General features: G+C 40.8%; 1 protein-coding gene across 2 annotated transcripts in view; it reads left to right on the top strand.

Moving 5' to 3' along the window:
• lekr1 (Leucine-, glutamate- and lysine-rich protein 1) overlaps nucleotides 1-18194 on the top strand; it is a 115822-nt gene that overhangs the window by 38502 nt on the left and 59126 nt on the right. For both annotated transcript variants that reach the window (XM_076892277.1, XM_004561360.4), the window contains one exon: nucleotides 6186-6670. In XM_076892277.1, the coding sequence (XP_076748392.1) occupies nucleotides 6186-6670 (485 nt within the window). The remainder of the gene's footprint in view (nucleotides 1-6185; nucleotides 6671-18194) is intronic.

Raw genomic sequence — 18194 nt, 5'->3', positions numbered from 1 at the left:
ACAAGGACATCTGCACAGTAAACACTAAACCCCCCTGAGTCTCAGTCCCAAATATTGCTCACAGTTGCACGCTCTAACTCTCCCCGGATCTCCCTGTCTCTCTCGCTCTAACAAATACACTCACAAATAGATAATAGGCCTGATTCTCCAGAGTGCATTCTGTGGCAATATAATGTAATAGGTTGTCATCTTGTGGAGCTTTTTCTCCATCCACCCGCACAATACACTCCCCCCCCTCTCTCTTTCTTTTCTGCCTTCTTTGTTTCTTTTTCCCCCCGTCAGCCTGTTTGTAGACCTTGATCAGGCCAAACATCCAACAATAGGAACTTTAAAATAACATTTAGTGAGCCCATTAGGAGCACTCCTTAGTCATTTCAAGCATCCAAAAGCACGGGGGATCGTGTGAAGCTAAGACGTGAACATACTTTGCTTAAAATATTTAGGAGTGGGAATTAACAAGTGTGTGTGTATAGCAATGTAATACTGCTAGATGGTGAATATTGCAAACATTATACCAACTATATGTCAGCTGATTTAAATTTCTGGATCAGCTTCAGTAGTAACAGTAGAGCCGTGCCCTCAGCCTTCAGGATTGCTGTGTTATTAATCGCTGAGCATAATGAGCGCATACAAAGTGATCTTCTAATTGTCTGTCTGTGTGTCGTGGCTGCTGAAAGACCGACTCCCGCTGTCTTGATGACATGAGGCAGATGCAATCTGCACCTTTACCTGATATGGATTGACAAGGTGCTAACACAGAGCAGGAGCACTCTGATAGGGGGGCACAGAAAGAGAAAGTTGATTGTGGCGGCTGCAGAGACAGAGAAACAGGGCCTATCTTGATTAACCTGTCACCTGTCAATCATTTGTCATGTGACAAGCACTTTGCCACGATGGTGTGTTTTCTTTCAATCATGCCGATTACCCTCGTATTCCCTTTGACTTCTGTCTTAACTGTAAAGAAGAAAGAAACACAAGGCACAGAGGAAGCAAGAGATAACAGGACTGGAGATCATTTAATTAAACCCTTCTCAGTGTCTTTCAGGACTTTGAAGCAATGGCTTCCATTCTTTTGATCTCTGTCCTATTGACTGTCTTTTCATGTTTAGTATCTTTGCATGTCTTTAGATGTGTTTGTAGATCATCTCAAAGGACAAGTAATGGAATTTCTAGACACTATTTGAAAGCTGTCTATAGTCATGTGAAGAAGACAGTTTTTGGCAGGACTCTGTACAGTCCTGCTAAAAACTAAGCGCACTTTTAAGCTTGTAGAAGCTTCTTTATTGGCAAAAACTTTTTTATCAGCCTCTCACATTCTTCTTTAAAATGCAGCTTTAGTTCAATGAGGTTTCTGCATATTTGTTGATGCACAGCTCTCTTAAGGTCCTACAAAGGTATTTTAATCAGGTTGATGCCTGGACTATGGGCCATTGCAACATCTTGATTCTTTTCTTTTTCAGTCATTTTGCTGTAGATTTTTTGCTGTGCTTGGGATATTTGTCTTGATGCATCACCCAGTTTCAGGCCAGTCTTTAGCTCTTGGACAGATGGCATCATATTTGACTCTAAAATACTTTGGTCTACATAGGAGTTCGTGGTTGCATCAATGACTGCAAGGTTTCGAGGTCCTGTGGCTGCAAAACAAGCCCAAATCATCATCCCTCCACCTCTTAACAGTTGGTGTGAGGCCATCCCTGCTGATGCATCCAACTCTGCGGTGGTTGGATGCATCAGCAGGGATGATGAGACAGAGTACCGGGCTGTGGTCGACTCCTTTGTCACGTGGTGTGAGCAGAATCATCTGCAGCTCAACGTGGCAAAGACCAAGGAACTGATCGTGGACTTCAGGAAGACCAGGAAACACTTGACCCCTGTTTCAATCCAGGGGGTCAGTGTTGACATTGTGGAGGACTATAAATACCTTGGAGTACACATTGACAATAAACTGGACTGGGCTAAAAACACCACAGCACTTTACAGGAAGGGCCAGAGTCGTCTCTATTTTTTGAGGCGACTGAGGTCCTTCAACATCTGCCAGAAAATGCTGAGGATTTTCTATGAGTCTGTTGTGGCCAGTGCGATCCTCTATGCTGTTGCGTGCTGGGGGAGCAGGCTGAGGGTCGCAGATGCCAACAGACTTAATAAACTGATCCGTAAGGCCAGCAATGTTGTGGGGATGGAGCTGGACTCCCTCAAGGTGGTGTCGGAGAGGCGGATGCTGTCCAAGATAAAGACAATGTTGGATAACACCTCCCACCCACTCCATGACATGTTGGTCAGTCACAGGAGCTCGTTCAGTGAGAGACTGAGATTACCGAAAAGCACCACTGAACGACACAGGAAATCATTCCTGCCTGTGGCCATCTCCCTGTACAACGCATCCACTTAACACACTGTTTGCTGCTACAACTACACATGTTTCTTTTCCAACTATTTATTTATAAGTGACTTATGTATGTATGTATGTATATATATGTATATATTGTACTATTCTTAGTTAGCGTATTGTCTGTCTTGTCTTAATGTTGGTTTAAAATGGAGCACTGTAACAAAAAATAATTTCCCCCAGGGATCAATAAAGTATTCTGATTCTGATTCTGATATTTTATGAACACCTTTGTGAACTTTAACATTTAACTTGCTAACTGAGGTCTGTAGAGTCTGCAGTGTAGCTCTTTGTTTTTGCAATTTCTATGAGCATTCCAGGGTCTGATCTTGGGGAGAATTCGCTGTGGTGTTCACAACTAAGAAGATTGCAGGATTATGTTAACAAACACCCGAATACACCAGAGCAACAAATTACCAAAACCTCTGCTTCTACAGAGGTCCTCACACTTGCTTCTATGTACCCTCTTTATTCCTGTGCAAGAATTAAGGTTGTACTTAATGTTTCACACAACCTTATAGAGCTCAGTGAAAGCTCTCTTTATCACATGCTCAAATGTTATTCTCAAAGTAAAATAGTGTGTATTTATTATGGAAATAATGTAAATGATGAATTTATATATATATATATATATATATATATATATATATATATATATATATATATATATATATATATACATATATATATATATATATACAGACAGACAGATGGACAAAATGGTGGTGGCTAACCAACCGGACATAGTGGTGGTAGACAAACAGAAGAAGACGGGCGTAGTGATCGTTGTAGCGGTTCCGAATGACAGCAATATCAGGAAGAAGGAGCACGAGAAGCTGGAGAAATACCAAGGGCTCAGAGAAGAGCTCGAGAAGATGTGGAGGGTGAAAGTAACAGTGGTCCCCGTGGTAATCGGAGCACTAGGTGCGGTGACTCCCAAGCTAGGCGAGTGGCTCCAGCAGATCCCGGGAACAACATCGGAGATCTCTGTCCAGAAGAGCGCAGTCCTGGGAACAGCTAAGATACTGCACAGGACCCTCAAGCTCCCAGGCCTCTGGTAGAGGACCCGAGCTTGAAGGATAAACCGCCCGCAGGGTGTTTGTTTATTTATATATATATATATATATATATATATATAATATAAAAAACCACCATCTATTTTGCAAGGAGTTGTAATAAATAATATTATTAAAAATAAAATAAATAATACTAAAGGTTTGCTTGCCTGCAGTCATACTTTAACATAATTTTTCAAAATACACACAACCAGTGAAAATATATTGTTTCAAATGTCCTGTTTCACCCCTTAAATGTTTATTACTTTACTTTTTTCTCCTTTCCTCTGTCATGCTCTGGAAAGGAGGAGTTGAATAAAATGAGTCTGAAATAAAATAACCAGTGCCATGTACTACCATGGATTGTGGGTCTTGTGTTAAAATTGGGGAAAGGTCACTGGGTTCTTAAAACAAATGGGTTAGTTCACTTGTGAAGCAAGAATCTCCACAGTAATCCCTGTGAACGATAGATGTCTAAATGTGTCATTGCAATCACAAAACCACTAAAATATCACAAATAAATGTGAACACCAAATTTCATGGTCATTACTTCTAGATAGTGAAAGTACTCTCGAACTAATAGATTGTCAAATGGGTAAAAGCAATTACTTAACCTTTGAGACTTGACCAAAATAATCTGTTTTGTACGCTGTTGTACTCTCAAGCATACCAGCTTTGTCTGCAAGTTTATTTCATCTTGTTTACATCATGTAGCAATTTATTTGGAGCTTTCTGACATGGGAGCTGACAGCATGCCATCCAAATATCTGTTGCCTCGCTGTAACATGTCATCATGAAGATGAAAGCTCTAGGGATACAATCTTATCCCTCATAAGCCTGAAAAAAGCTTGGAGAGAGTACATTGACATGTACAGAGAAAGCAGGAATTATTTAGGAGAGAGGACAGACATCGGTGAAGACAAAATCTGAAGGAGGGATCAGAGTATCTGTGCATCCACAACTTTGAACTGCTGACAGATAGAGTAAAAATACATTTTTGATACAGTGGTTAAAGCAGATTGTGATCAATAACAGGACCTGCAGTTCACAGTCTGAATGTGTTAGCTATCTTTAGTCTCCCCATACATGATTTAACCCATTAAAATCATATTCTAAACTCATCCTTAGTTTGATATCAGACAAAAAATGATAGATTGTCAATTTATTTGCATAATATATGCTATATACAGGGTGTATCAAAAAGAATCATCTGGTTTCAAAGTGGTTTAATCTCGCAGTTGTTAACGATTGACATGGGTAGAAAGAGGAGATTCATGAGTTTCAGTGGTTCCTGGTAGTTTCAGTGACAGTAGACACGCCCCAAGAACTATAGGATTAGTTTGACTCTCGGTATGGACATTAAGTACTTATGATCAGAGCAGAGCAGGCTGTACCTGCTGCGGAGACTCAGGTCGTTTGGAGTGGAGGGCCCACTCCTGAAGAAATTCTATGACTCTGTTGTGGCTTCTGCTATCTTTTATGGCGTGGTCTGCTGGGGCGGCAGCATCTCTGCTGGGGACAGGAAGAGACTGAACAGGGTGATCCGAAGGGCCAGCTCTGTTCTAGGATGCCCTCTGGACCCAGTGGAGGTGGTGAGTGACAGGAGAACGGCGGCTAAGCTGTCATCCCTGATGGACAACATCTCCCACCCCATGCAGCAGACTGTGACAGCACTGAGCAGCTCCTTCAGTGGGAGACTGCGGCACCCACGGTGTGGGACGGAGAGATTTCGCAGGTCTTTCCTCCCCACTGCTGTCAGACTCCATAATAAAGACTTTAACTGATCAAGCACACACATCCATACATATGCAATAATACTAAGTGCAATAATCCTTTCTGTCATCGTTGTATTTTTACTCAGTTGTATAGAGTATTTGTATTTGTATTCTATTTATCTTATTGTATATTTATTTTATTTTATTCTACTGTATATAGTATTTTATTTTATTCTATTCTGTACAGTTGTGTACTGTATTTATTCTTATTGTATTCTAATTTTTGCCTCATAACTTTTGCACTGTCCACTTCCTGCTGTGACAAAACAAATTTCCCACGTGTGGGACTAATAAAGGTTATCTTATCTTATCTTATCAAAAGTTTTGTATGTAAATTTTATATTCAACCATATATTTTGAAATTTACGCCATCTTACATGTCCATTACTTTAAAAAGTGTAGTGTGAAGTAAAAACGACTTGTAGACTTATAAAACTTGACTTACAAAGCAAGAGGAAGCCAGTTCACCTTCACTTAAGAGAAGGACAGCCATCCATTTTCTTAATTGTTTATTCAATTCAGGGATGTGAAGGGGCAAACCCAGCTGTAACAGGGCAACTTTCTCCCATATCTGATATAATAATGATATACCTAAAGGGCAATTAAATAATGTGATCCTGCAGAATTTACTGTCCATTTAGTGTGAAAGTGATCAGTGATGCAGCTAGTTGTATCAACTGTTGTTACGTCCTTTGCTTTAAAATAAGAATTGTGGATTTTCTTCTTTTCTTTTAGACATGCCACCAAAGTGGTTTGGTTGTGCTTTCGTGCTGCTATCAATTAGATTCAAAGCACAATCAATTCTTCTGGTCACGTCTTTGTTTTTTAAGTTAGTGTTAATACTCTAAATAGATAACCACTTGTTTCAAATGAAGACTCAGCTATAGAGAGGTGCGGGTGTGAAAATGTTTTTCTAAATAGTTGCACTTCATTTAGTATTTTTAACACCTTGTTTGTTTTTGCCCTCAGATGGAGCGCACTGAGACGGTGTGCTGCTACTGCGGCGTAAGCTACCTCATCTTCCACGAGTTTCAGCAGCTCCGCACCGAGCTGACTCAGTTAGAAGCTGAGCTCCAGGACCTGAGAGAGACTGCCCAAAAAGAGAAGGCCCAGCGTGAAGCACTGGAGCTGGGCCGGTTGGAGTGGGAGAGGGCACTTCGGCTGGAGATGCAGAGACAAGCAGGAATCAGAGAGAGAAACACACGAGAAGAGCTAGAAGAGAGGAACCAAAATGCAGTGAGAGCTCTGAGAGATGAGTTTGAAGCAGAATCTGAGAGTACAAGGAAAGAGGTGGAAGAGGAGCGTCGGAAAATATATAACGAAAAAGAGAGTCGAGTTAGAGGAGAGCTGGAGAGGAGGAGCGACGAGAGAGAGAAAGTTCTGCGTGACGCACTTCAAAAGGCCAATAAAAATTCAGACGAGCTGAGAAAAGAACTCCAACAGCTGGAAGAGAGGTGAGGTTTGGAGGTGTCTGTACTTCCCATCACTGGTGTGAAATGATCGCCGTTGCCAGGTTTCGTGTGGGCAATTATCCCGTGAGTCATGTTATTCACACAAAAACACAAAAACTCGACTCTCAGGCACATCAGCTACCCCGCAGGCCCACATGAATATGTACATCTTGAAATATAGTTTGCTCTGTAATTATAACTTCTGCAGTCATCTTCCACACCGTCATCATAGCCCAGTGCCTGTTTTGGGCGCTGTTACAATGTGAGGATAATGAGCCAAAAGGAAAGTGAGCTTTTTTTAAAAAAACTTGTGTTAAGTAAAAACATACCGCCTTTCACTTTGGATCAGCAAAGATGCAAGGGAGGGCAGAGGCTATTTCTGGATCAGGATGTGTGGAGGTGTTTGTTGGACAAAAGATATCCCTGCAGGTTTTGGAGCTTTGCAGTGTTGCTGCTTGACTGACAGCTTTTATCTAATTACCCTGTGAGCACTGATGAAATTTCTCCTTTTTTCTGTAGTAGAAGAAAAGCAGTTTGCTCTAAAGCATGCTCTACCAGTGCAAAATGCTTACAGGTGGCTGCCCAAGACCCTCAGTTTTAAAGAGGAAAGATGATATTCAGTACTCACTGTCATGCGTTGGCACTGAACACTCACACGGAAGGAAGTTGATAGACAGCTTTTTCCATTAAAACCAGCTTTCTCGGCCCATCATTTATTGCTGTGCCTCTACCCGCCTACACATGTACTGTATCAGCTGCATGCAACAGGCTCCGGCATGTTTCCAGAGGGCTGTTGACAGCTATTCTGGGAAATGTAAGTGCACACCAGTAGTGGAGTTGCTTATGCTGCTCATAAAATGTATAGCAGAGGGATCATAGTTTGCAATTATTATAAACACATACTGTATATTAGTTTTAGCTAATATTAATCCCTAGTGCGTATGTGTGTGTGTGTGTCTGTGCTGCAGAATCATGAAGACGATGGTAAATTTGCTGTTGCCATTTAATTTTTTTTCCCACTTAGTATGCTCAAGTTCAGGAAAAGTTGACATCATGGAGTTAGGGAAAGTCGGTTTTTGTGTGTGTTTGCACTTATCCGTAATATGGTGCACACACACACTCACTCACACACAAACAAACAAACAGGTGGTTAAGACTCCTGCTGGCTTACTTACATCAGCCTTCACATTTTTGGTAATCAAATAGCAGGCGTCCGCGAACAAACAACCATCAAAGGCTTGCTTACGTTGCTGCGTTTATGGGGAATATGTAGGAAATGCATTTAATGTTGTGACTCATGAGAAAGCTACGAACAGCCCAAACTATTAGAAGTCTGTGCTGTTATAAAACAAAACAAAAAAAATTACACAGTTCTAAAGCAACTCGCCCTGTAAGTGACTGACACACACACCTGCACGTACACCTTGCAAACCACAAATTACCGGTTTACACCATTAAATTTGAGAGGATATTGTGGATCAACAGATTTAAAGGGTCGTTCATTAAAACACACGCTGACAATAAAAAAATTCTACATTAGCTCATTTGGAAGCCATTCAAATAAAGGCCCTCCCAGGAGTTTTCCCTTGATTGACATTTTTCTCTTTGTTGGCCTGTTTGGATGAGACATCTTGTACCTATTACTCCAGCATGAGTTTTGATGACTTCATGTAGTTCTTGGTAATAATGCTGTAGCGTTTCTCCACCAACCTTCTGCATGATCAGATGCAGAAAGTGGAAATGTGTGGTTGTTCTGCAAGAGCCTCTTTCGAGCCAAGATCTACTTTTAAAGTCTCCCAGTATCTGTCAGCCCAAACCACTTTTTTCATGTGTACACAACACACAAGATAGTTCTTTAAATGAGAAAAGTGGAAACCTGTTTATCTCCTAGTCAGTAGGAGCTGACTGGAAGCCTTGGGCAAGCCATGAGGTGGCTTGGTCACAAGGTCACACACAGCACAAATAGGATGATCTATATTACTACAGTCACACCAGAGGAAATAGTGAGACAGCAGCCTGACGAAAGTCATTGTGACTGTGCGCAATGAATTTGCAAATTTGCTGCATTTGAAATGCTTGCATCAAAGGCGGGGGCAAGATTTGCGACCACTTTCAGTTAGTTGCCGTATTTAAAGTTAATCTGTCAAGATGGTGAAGTTGGCAATTACATGTAATCTGTGATAATACCCAGTTAACTGTGATAAATCCATGAAAGTTGCAAATCTGTTGCCGTCTACAACAGATTTGTAGATGGAAAGTCTGTAACATTAAACAGAAGTTTAAAATTGACTATATACATTCATTGTTCAGCCAGAATCTCATAGACCTGAAACAGAAAGTCCTCCACGAATAGTTGCTGCAGGACGGCAATTTAGGGCTGACTCCGACTGATTGCAGTGTCTCAGCTGTCTGTCAACAATCACCTTGAAAAGTTTCAATCGCAGGACCAATTGGACACAGCTACATGTGATCATTTGCAGAATAGAAAAAAAATGAGTACCATCACCTGGCAACCAAAGGTTTATCCTAGTAACAAGGAGGTTATCATGCTGTTTTTGCTGTAGTGTGACTGAACCACAAAGTGGTGTCAAGTTTATTTTCTGAAGGGGGATGGTTTTGTTCCTGAACTCTCCATTCAAAAAGGTGTTGCCCTAGATTTGATGGTATTGTCCTTTAGCAGCGTAAGAATATCTGTGTCAGCAGCAGAGATGACAAAATGGAAAAGTGATATTACTTTGGAAGCAATGCAACCTACAGTTTCACCAAATGACAAACAAACACACCTAGCTGGTCACAGTGTTGGATGAAAAGTCAGTAAAGCACTTATCAGATTCTGACTAAATGATGTCAGAGCTCTGCCTGCATGTGAAGAAAGTTTCTGAGATCACACCGTTCCAGCCTTCTTGACATCAGATGTAGCTTGCTTTTAAGCTTGTTGACTAAACCAATCACTGTGATTACATATTTATCATTGCCTTGCAGCTCTAAATTAAACTCCTTGAGCAGGTCATTGAGATCTGTCAGGAACACTAAATCCAAAAGCTACTGCTGAATATTCTACGTTTGGAAAGCTTCAGAAGGTTTAGGATTTCAGGCAGTAATTTGGTGAATCTTGCCAGAAATTTAACTCTGCTTAGCCGCGTAATGCCTGTGTGCTGCAAAATAACCTTCTCTGGATGGCTCCTGGCCTGAATGGAATACATAATCTTTGCTACAACATCCATCATCTCTGTCATATTTAAAATGTTTACCCTAAAGTCTTTACTTGTGAATTATACAATGATAATTAGGGAAGTCTGGAAAACATTCACTTTGTTTATACAAAGAATTGAACCCACCAGTGCAACATGGCATCACTGATGGAGATTAGCTTAAACTGAAGAGAAAAACCACTCGGTGGATTTCTCCTCAGCATCCTTTGCCTTTCCCTCATTTGTTTGTAATACTTTCTCAAGATGGTTGTATGTCTTTGGAACCACGATTTCCCTTTTGTTGTCAAACTAACAGAAGAGCATGTTTATTCTACATTCTTTTAAACAGCTTTAACATCCTTGAAAGCCTTTTTGTCCGTTTGAAAAAATGTGACTGATGCAATAAAATGTCATCATGTCAGCCTGACCCTTGGCAGTGGGTCAGGTAAAAACTGAGTGTTGCTTACGAAGCTTTCCATTCCTATACTTTTGGAGTGCATAGAGTTGTTTTGCACTTTTTAGAAATGCCAAACCTACTTTCCTTCCATTGCTATGCCAAGCTGGCATTGCATATAAAACATATGAGCTTTGAAAGTTTTACATTTATTTTTTTGGATTCCATATTTGTTTGCCTACTTAGTTACCTAAATAGTTGACTGTGGACATCAATCAACCTGTCAAATTTAACACCGTGAATGAACTAAAGTGTACACACAGAAAACCACTAATAACTTTTTATCTTGTAGCTCTGGGTGGAGTACACTGTTCATGAAATCTGAGAATCAATACCGTGTTTTTTGGACTATATGGCGCACTAGCCTCGTGGAGTAATCTGGGTCCATCCGCTTCAGGTCCCAAAGTCACTGCGACATCACTGAGAGTTAAAAACTGTCTTAATTATTTCATCTTTAACAAAATGATCAGCGTTGCTTTACCATGTGTAACAATTAAGTTTAACATCCAGGCATCCATGAAAACAGAATTTATTAAATTTCACAGTTAGAAGTTAGCAGGAAGTTAGCTCGCTAGTTTCCACCTAAACATGATATAGCATGTTCTGACTGAGAGATTTCTGAAACAAATTAAAATATACAGCTCTGCTATGACTTCCAACATAAATGAAGGCAGAAAACTAAACAGCAGTGACGTTTGTAGGGTTACTGAAGTTGCACTAGCTGTTAAATAAAGCGACCCACCTATGTTAGTATAACATAAACACAGTGAAGCTGGAGGATGAATGCTAACCTTTTTCCACTCGGGAGGGTTCCCGATGGTTAGGGACAAATGCAATCGCATGGCAGGATGCTGTAAACGGACCAAACTTCAGTCAGGAGAACAACTGAGATGATCCATCCACAATACGAGGTTAGTCATTGATATACTGCAACAACATGGGAATAGAGCAGCTGCGAGAGAATTCAACATTAATGAATCAATTGTACGGAAGTGGAGTAAGCAGGAAGAATGAGTTGAGTAAAATTTATGTTATCTGACTGTTTTGTTTCGCTTAATGCGCCTTATGTATGAAAACAGACCCGTTCATTGACAGTGCACCTTATAATCCACTGCGCCTTACCGAAAAATACGGTACTTGTACTGACCAGTAGAGCACCTTTGGGATGTGAAGGAACGAGAGATTGTCATCATGGATGTGCAGCTGACAAATCTGTAGCAGCTCTGTGATGCTATCATGTCCATATGGACCAAAATGGCTGATTTCTAGGACCTTGCTAAATTTGTGCCACAAAGAACTGAGGCAGTTCTGGAGGCAAAAGAGGGTTAAACTCAGTGCTAACACCGTGTACATAACAAAATGCCCAGTGAGTGTAGGCTGAACTGATTGGGACCAAAGCACACTGGGAATTTATTATACCAAACGATTTCATTTTAAACGTTCAGATCATATAATGGATAGTGACTGTATATACTGTATATACTGTAGTACTGTATAGTGTAAACAGAGTGTAGTACATGAGTGAAGTACATGTTCTCCCTGGTACTCTGGCTTCCGCCCACAGTTCAAATACATGCTTGTTAGGTTAACTGGTCATTCTAAATTGGCCTTAGGTGAATGTGAATGCTTGATTTACTGCTCACTACCTATTAAGTACCCACTGGGAACATTGTAAATACTATCTGGCAAAAACAATAATTAGTATATTAGAATAATATAAGGAAATACCAAGAAATTACAATATACAGTAGGAATGCCAAAGTCTGGTTTAAGCTTCCAATATGGGTTGGTTAATGATGGATATTTTACTGTAATTTACAGTTTGTGTGTGTATGTGTGTGTGTGTGTGTGTATGTGTGTGTGTGTATACACCAAAGCCGTTGTGCTCATATGGCAAGCTGGGTTTTAGGGTGTCCGTATGTTGTTATTTGTGTGATAGATTGGTGAGCCAATCCCCAATCTGGTGTAAAGCTGATTATCTCTCTCTCTCATACGGCGTCTCTTCATGGAGCCAAAAACACATGTACACAACACATACAAACAAAAGCACACACAGTCGGAGTCTAAGGGCCAAGGGCAGGTCAGGACGTCAAAGTTCAGACAGAGGTAATGACTCAGTGAGAGGCCAGCATGGGCCGACAGCAATGGAGTCTCTTTCTTTTTATACAGATATGAATGAATGTTTCATGCCAGGAGGGTACTGCCTCTGTTTTAATACTGTTTTTCTTCTTGAGCCAGAACATAGACACGATCAGACCTCCCTGAACTGGCCTTCCTACTCCCACATACACACAAACTGAAACCAAACCCTCACACAGGTTTTTCTTTGCTTCTTTTGATAATCTGTTAGCTGTCTGATCTTGTGTTGATCTGACAGGATAGGAGATTTCAGTGTGTGTGTGTGTGTGTGTGTGTGTGTGTGTGTGTGTGCACATTCAGTGGGAGAACCTGACTGGTAACGTTACAAAAATAACCAAAAAAGAAACCCCACCCCTTTACACAAGCTAAACCTAACCGAAAATGTCACCTGTCTGACCTCGAGTGTTTTTTGACGACACGTGTGTTTGAATGCGTGCGTGTGTCTGTGTAACAAGCGTGTGACAGAAAAAAGAAAGGTGAGAAAAACCGTCATGTGCGCAGTGCAATTAAACCTGGTTTTAAAATGTCACCTGCTACGCAAGTTCGAGCACAAACAAGCTGGAGATGTTTTGGTGTTGATGAGTAAAGATTAAAAAGATAGAAAGGGAAAGAGATAAGTGCCGTTTTTAGTTCATATTAGAAACCAGAAAAGCACGTCATATCCAGCTTTCGCCCAACGATGTCTCACATTATCTGTGGACTTCTACTTTTCATGTTCCTACAATCTACTTCTATCATTCAGATGAAGCCTGCAGCATTTTTATCGCTTGTCCTTGGGATCACATGCTGAGGCAATGTTCCACATTTTTATTGGCTCTAGTTTAAAAAAATAAACACATTTCGGTCTCACAATAAAAAGTAGCTCAAAGAGATCTACAGATGCATCACCAACAAAACCCAAAGCTGATTACAGTCAAAAGCCTTAAAAACAAACTTCAGCTTCTGTTACGTGCGATGTGCTTACTTAGTGACTGAGTTGGGGAAACTGCTACCGTGCATCGTTTGTGTTAGTCTTTATTTAGTTTAGTTGTGCTTGCCACACAAGCATACTCTTTGCCCCACATTTAGTGTGTTAAAGCTCACCTTAAGCACCTTATTTCAGTTGTAAGGTTTTTATCAGGACATGATAATGAAAAGATCATCTGGAACTACAATCTCAGATGATCAACAACAAGTGAGATTTATTAGTTTTAATTAATCGGCCCCAAAATGCAGAATCAATGGAGTCAGTCGGTTACCTTTAGCAGCAATAACGACGTAATTCTTTTCTGTGTGACTCAATCAGTGTCTTACATTGTTGTGGTGAGTGTTTTGTTTCGGACAGCTTTTCTTCATTGAAATTTTGTTAATGCGGTGCTCTGCTGGGTTGCTGGAAACCCTTCCACAAAAGCTATACTGGTCTTTTTCCAGTTGTACCTTCAAGAACTTTAACATTTAGCGTGATAGCTGAGCATTGTAGAGTCTGAGATGTAGCTCTTGGGTTGTTGCAGTTTCTCTGAGCATTGCACGGTTTGACTTTGAGATGAGTTTGCTGGGACCTCAATTCCTGGTAACTGTCTAGAGTGTTTTCCACTTGTGGATAATCTCTCACTGTAGAACGATTTATACGTCCATATGTTTGGAAATGGTCTTGTAACACTTTCCAGATTGTTAGGCAAAACGTCTGCTTTCATAGAGGTGCTCACAAATGCTGATGATTAGTTAATCAAGTTACATTTGATTAACATCGCTTTGCTATTAATTCTTGTGGAAGCGTTTCTTTTTAAGAGTTATTAACAACCAGTTGATTTTTCACTATGTCCTGATATGTAGAGCCTTAGAATTGAAAGAGTGTTTACTTTCTCTAATTCAGATTACAAACAGCTGATTGCAGCTTTATTAATGTTCAAAATTGAACCTTTAAGGGCAGTCTTATAGTCCAGAACACGTCCTTGATAGTCAGGAATGCTGAGCGGGCAGTCAAGGAGGCTATGTACGTGAAAAGACAATGACCATCTCTGAATCGAGGAGGGAGGCTAAGGGTACATCTTACACCATCTTACAATGCTATGATTGCAGCCATTCCCCAATTCTCTGTGAATGGTACTCATGGCCCCTGATTAATGATCAGTAGTCTTTGATCAATGGGCTTTGATCAGTGGTTGTCGATCAGTGGTCATGACAATTTGCATATTAATGATCAAGAAACTGACATTAAGTCATTATGCAATCAATGTACTGTTTATAAGATTGGGGAAACCTGCAGTCAGCTGAGAATGACGAAGTCACTTGGATGAGTGACAAAACGTTTCTCCCACGGAAAATGCTACGTCGAGATGAACAGAAGCTTTTCCTTAACTGGATGACTGAGCATGCATCAAGACTTATAGTTGTTACATATGATTTCTAAAGCAGATGCAAACCTTTTTATGTAACAAAGTTAATTCTTGTTGAAGTTTAGATTAAAATCACCATCTGGTGCCTGACTTCTGCGCAAAGCAACTGCAGTTCTACAAAAGAAACATTTACACTCTGTGATTGTTTGCCTAAAGAAAATCTAGCATTTTCAAGTCTGTTTGTACAGGGGGTTATGAAGAGAGGTTGGACCCAGTCAGGTGGTACACTAGTTTGTGTCACTTTGCTGATCTGAAAGAGTTAAGAGAACATAAGGGAACTGAAAAGTTCATCGCTATATTTGAGGCAAAAATAGATTTGAGGATGGCTCATACAAAGGGGTTCCCTTTGTATGAGTCACTGATGAATAGGTATGGACGGACAAAGGTTACTTCACTGAAGACAGGTTGATATTGCTTGTGTGCGAGCATTGAAAGGACTGTCTGGGGTTTTTTATGCTCTGCTTGCTTCTTCCTGGCTGACTTGTCTCATTCTTGATTCAAATACAGTGTTTTGATGTGAGTCTGTGTATACAGGGAGTGCAGAATTATTAGGCAAGTTGTATTTTTGAGGAATAATTTTATTATTGAACAACAACCATGTTCTCAATGAACCCAAAAAACTCATTAATATCAAAGCTGAATGTTTTTGGAAGTCGTTTTTAGTTTGTTTTTAGTTTTAGCTATTTTAGGGGATATCTGTGTGTGCAGGTGACTATTACTGTGCATAATTATTAGGCAACTTAACAAAAAACAAATATATACCCATTTCAATTATTTATTTTTACCAGTGAAACCAATATAACATCTCCACATTCACAAATATACATTTCTGACATTCAAAAACAAAACAAAAACAAATCAGCGACCAATATAGCCACCTTTCTTTGCAAGGACACTCAAAAGCCTGCCATCCATGGATTCTGTCAGTGTTTTGATCTGTTCACCATCAACATTGCGTGCAGCAGCAGCACAGCCTCCCAGACACTGTTCAGAGAGGTGTACTGTTTTCCCTCCTTGTAAATCTCACATTTGATGATGGACCACAGGTTCTCAATGGGGTTCAGACCAGGTGAACAAGGTGGCCATGTCATTAGTTTTTCTTCTTTTATACCCTTTCTTGCCAGCCACGCTGTGGAGTACTTGGACGCGTGTGATGGAGCATTGTCCTGCATGAAAATCATGTTTTTCTTGAAGGATGCAGACTTCTTCCTGCTTGAAGAAGGTGTCTTCCAGAAACTGGCAGTAGGACTGGGAGTTGAGCTTGACTCCATCCTCAACCCGAAAAGGCCCCACAAGCTCATCTTTGATGATACCAGCCCAAACCAGTACTCCACCTCCACCTTGCTGGCGTCTGAGTCGGACTGGAGCTCTCTGCCCTTTACCAATCCAGCCACGGGCCCATCCATCTGGCCCATCAAGACTCACTCTCATTTCATCAGTCCATAAAACCTTAGAAAAATCAGTCTTGAGATATTTCTTGGCCCAGTCTTGACGTTTCAGCTTGTGTGTCTTGTTCAGTGGTGGTCGTCTTTCAGCCTTTCTTACCTTGGCCATGTCTCTGAGTATTGCACACCTTGTGCTTTTGGGCACTCCAGTGATGTTGCAGCTCTGAAATATGGCCAAACTGGTGGCAAGTGGCATCTTGGCAGCTGCACGCTTGACTTTTCTCAGTTCATGGGCAGTTATTTTGCGCCTTGGTTTTTCCACACGCTTCTTGCGACCCTGTTGACTATTTTGAATGAAACGCTTGATTGTTCGATGATCACGCTTCAGAAGCTTTGCAATTTTGAGACTGCTGCATCCCTCTGCAAGATATCTCACTATTTTTGACTTTTCTGAGCCTGTCAAGTCCTTCTTTTGACCCATTTTGCCAAAGGAAAGGACGTTGCCTAATAATTATGCACACCTGATATAGGGTGTTGATGTCATTAGACCACACCCCTTCTCATTACAGAGATGCACATCACCTAATATGCTTAATTGGTAGTAGGCTTTGGAGCCTATACAGCTTGGAGTAAGACAACATGCATGAAGAGGATGATGTGGACAAAATACTCATTTGCCTAATAATTCTGCACTCCCTGTATGTCAGTGCCCAACTGCGTGTACAATGTATTTACCTTCCCCTGAGCCTGCGTGTATGCGGACAAGCCTGCATATACTTGTATCTACCTGCAATTGAGAGAATAATTACACTTCCACTCAGTAACAAAAATTAGACTTGGCAGTTATGAAGAATGAATCATAAACATGTGGGAGACGTGCACGCACACACATATTCTGTCTCACACATACACTCACTCTCTCCTCTCTCACACTCACTCACTCACTCACACACACACACACACACAAACACACACACACACACACACACACACACACACACACACACACACACACACACACACACACACACACACACATATATATATATATATATATAGATATATATACACACACACACACACACACACTCCTGGGGCTGGATTGCAATAATGATAAGACGACTTGCAGGTGGCAGAATGGGAGTGAAGGGGAGACAAATGATGGATGGCAAATAAAAAAGGAATCCATTTGTAACGAGGAAGTATTTTGTGGTAAATTAGTTATGTGCTCACTCATGTGGTTTTATTTCAATTCCTTGTTTCCAGTGGCAACCACAGAAACAATACACAAATCCACCGTTTGCCCACACATATGTGTTAGGTAATATGCCGAGCCGTAATGTACAGAGTCGAGAAGCGCTCGCAGCCAGCATGTGAGGTATTAGCAGCGATCCAAGCTGAGGTTCACATTACCACATCAAACAGTCTCTCTGTGTCTCTGCTTTGTCTGTGCTGTGTACATATTAGTTACACATTAGAGCTCTCAACTTTAGAGGACCTTTGTGCGGCTCTAACGTGGGCTTCAATTTATTGTGGGGCTCATGACAACACGATAAACAAAAAACAACTATATTACTGTGCGTTTCCTTGTGTCTGCGGCGCAGCCTCCTTCGCACAGACACACAATATGACAAGTTTATCTGGTAATCAACAAATCCTTGTTGAAGCAGTAGCATAGCAACACACACACACAAGTGAAACAAAGGGATGCTGTTTTGTAGAACTGAAATATACAAGCTGGAAAAACAAATGCATTTTCATTTCCTATGAGTTAATTCTATTAGCTTCAAAATGATGTACTTGATTTGTGATTTCTACTTGTGTGTTTGTGCGTGTGTGAGAGACTGTGTGTGTGACTCAATGTGTGAGTGCATATGAGAGTGTTTTGATGATAGCAATCACTGTTATGGCGTCCCTGACATGGTTACCAGATAAACGGAAAGCAAAATATATACGGACAGGTGTTCACACACATACATACAC

The sequence above is a fragment of the Maylandia zebra genome, linkage group LG14 (genome assembly GCF_041146795.1).
Source record: "Maylandia zebra isolate NMK-2024a linkage group LG14, Mzebra_GT3a, whole genome shotgun sequence".
Classification (NCBI taxonomy): Eukaryota; Metazoa; Chordata; class Actinopteri; order Cichliformes; family Cichlidae; genus Maylandia; species Maylandia zebra.
The sequence above is the reverse complement of the archived record's forward strand: the minus strand, read 5'-3'. Positions and strand labels throughout refer to the sequence as shown.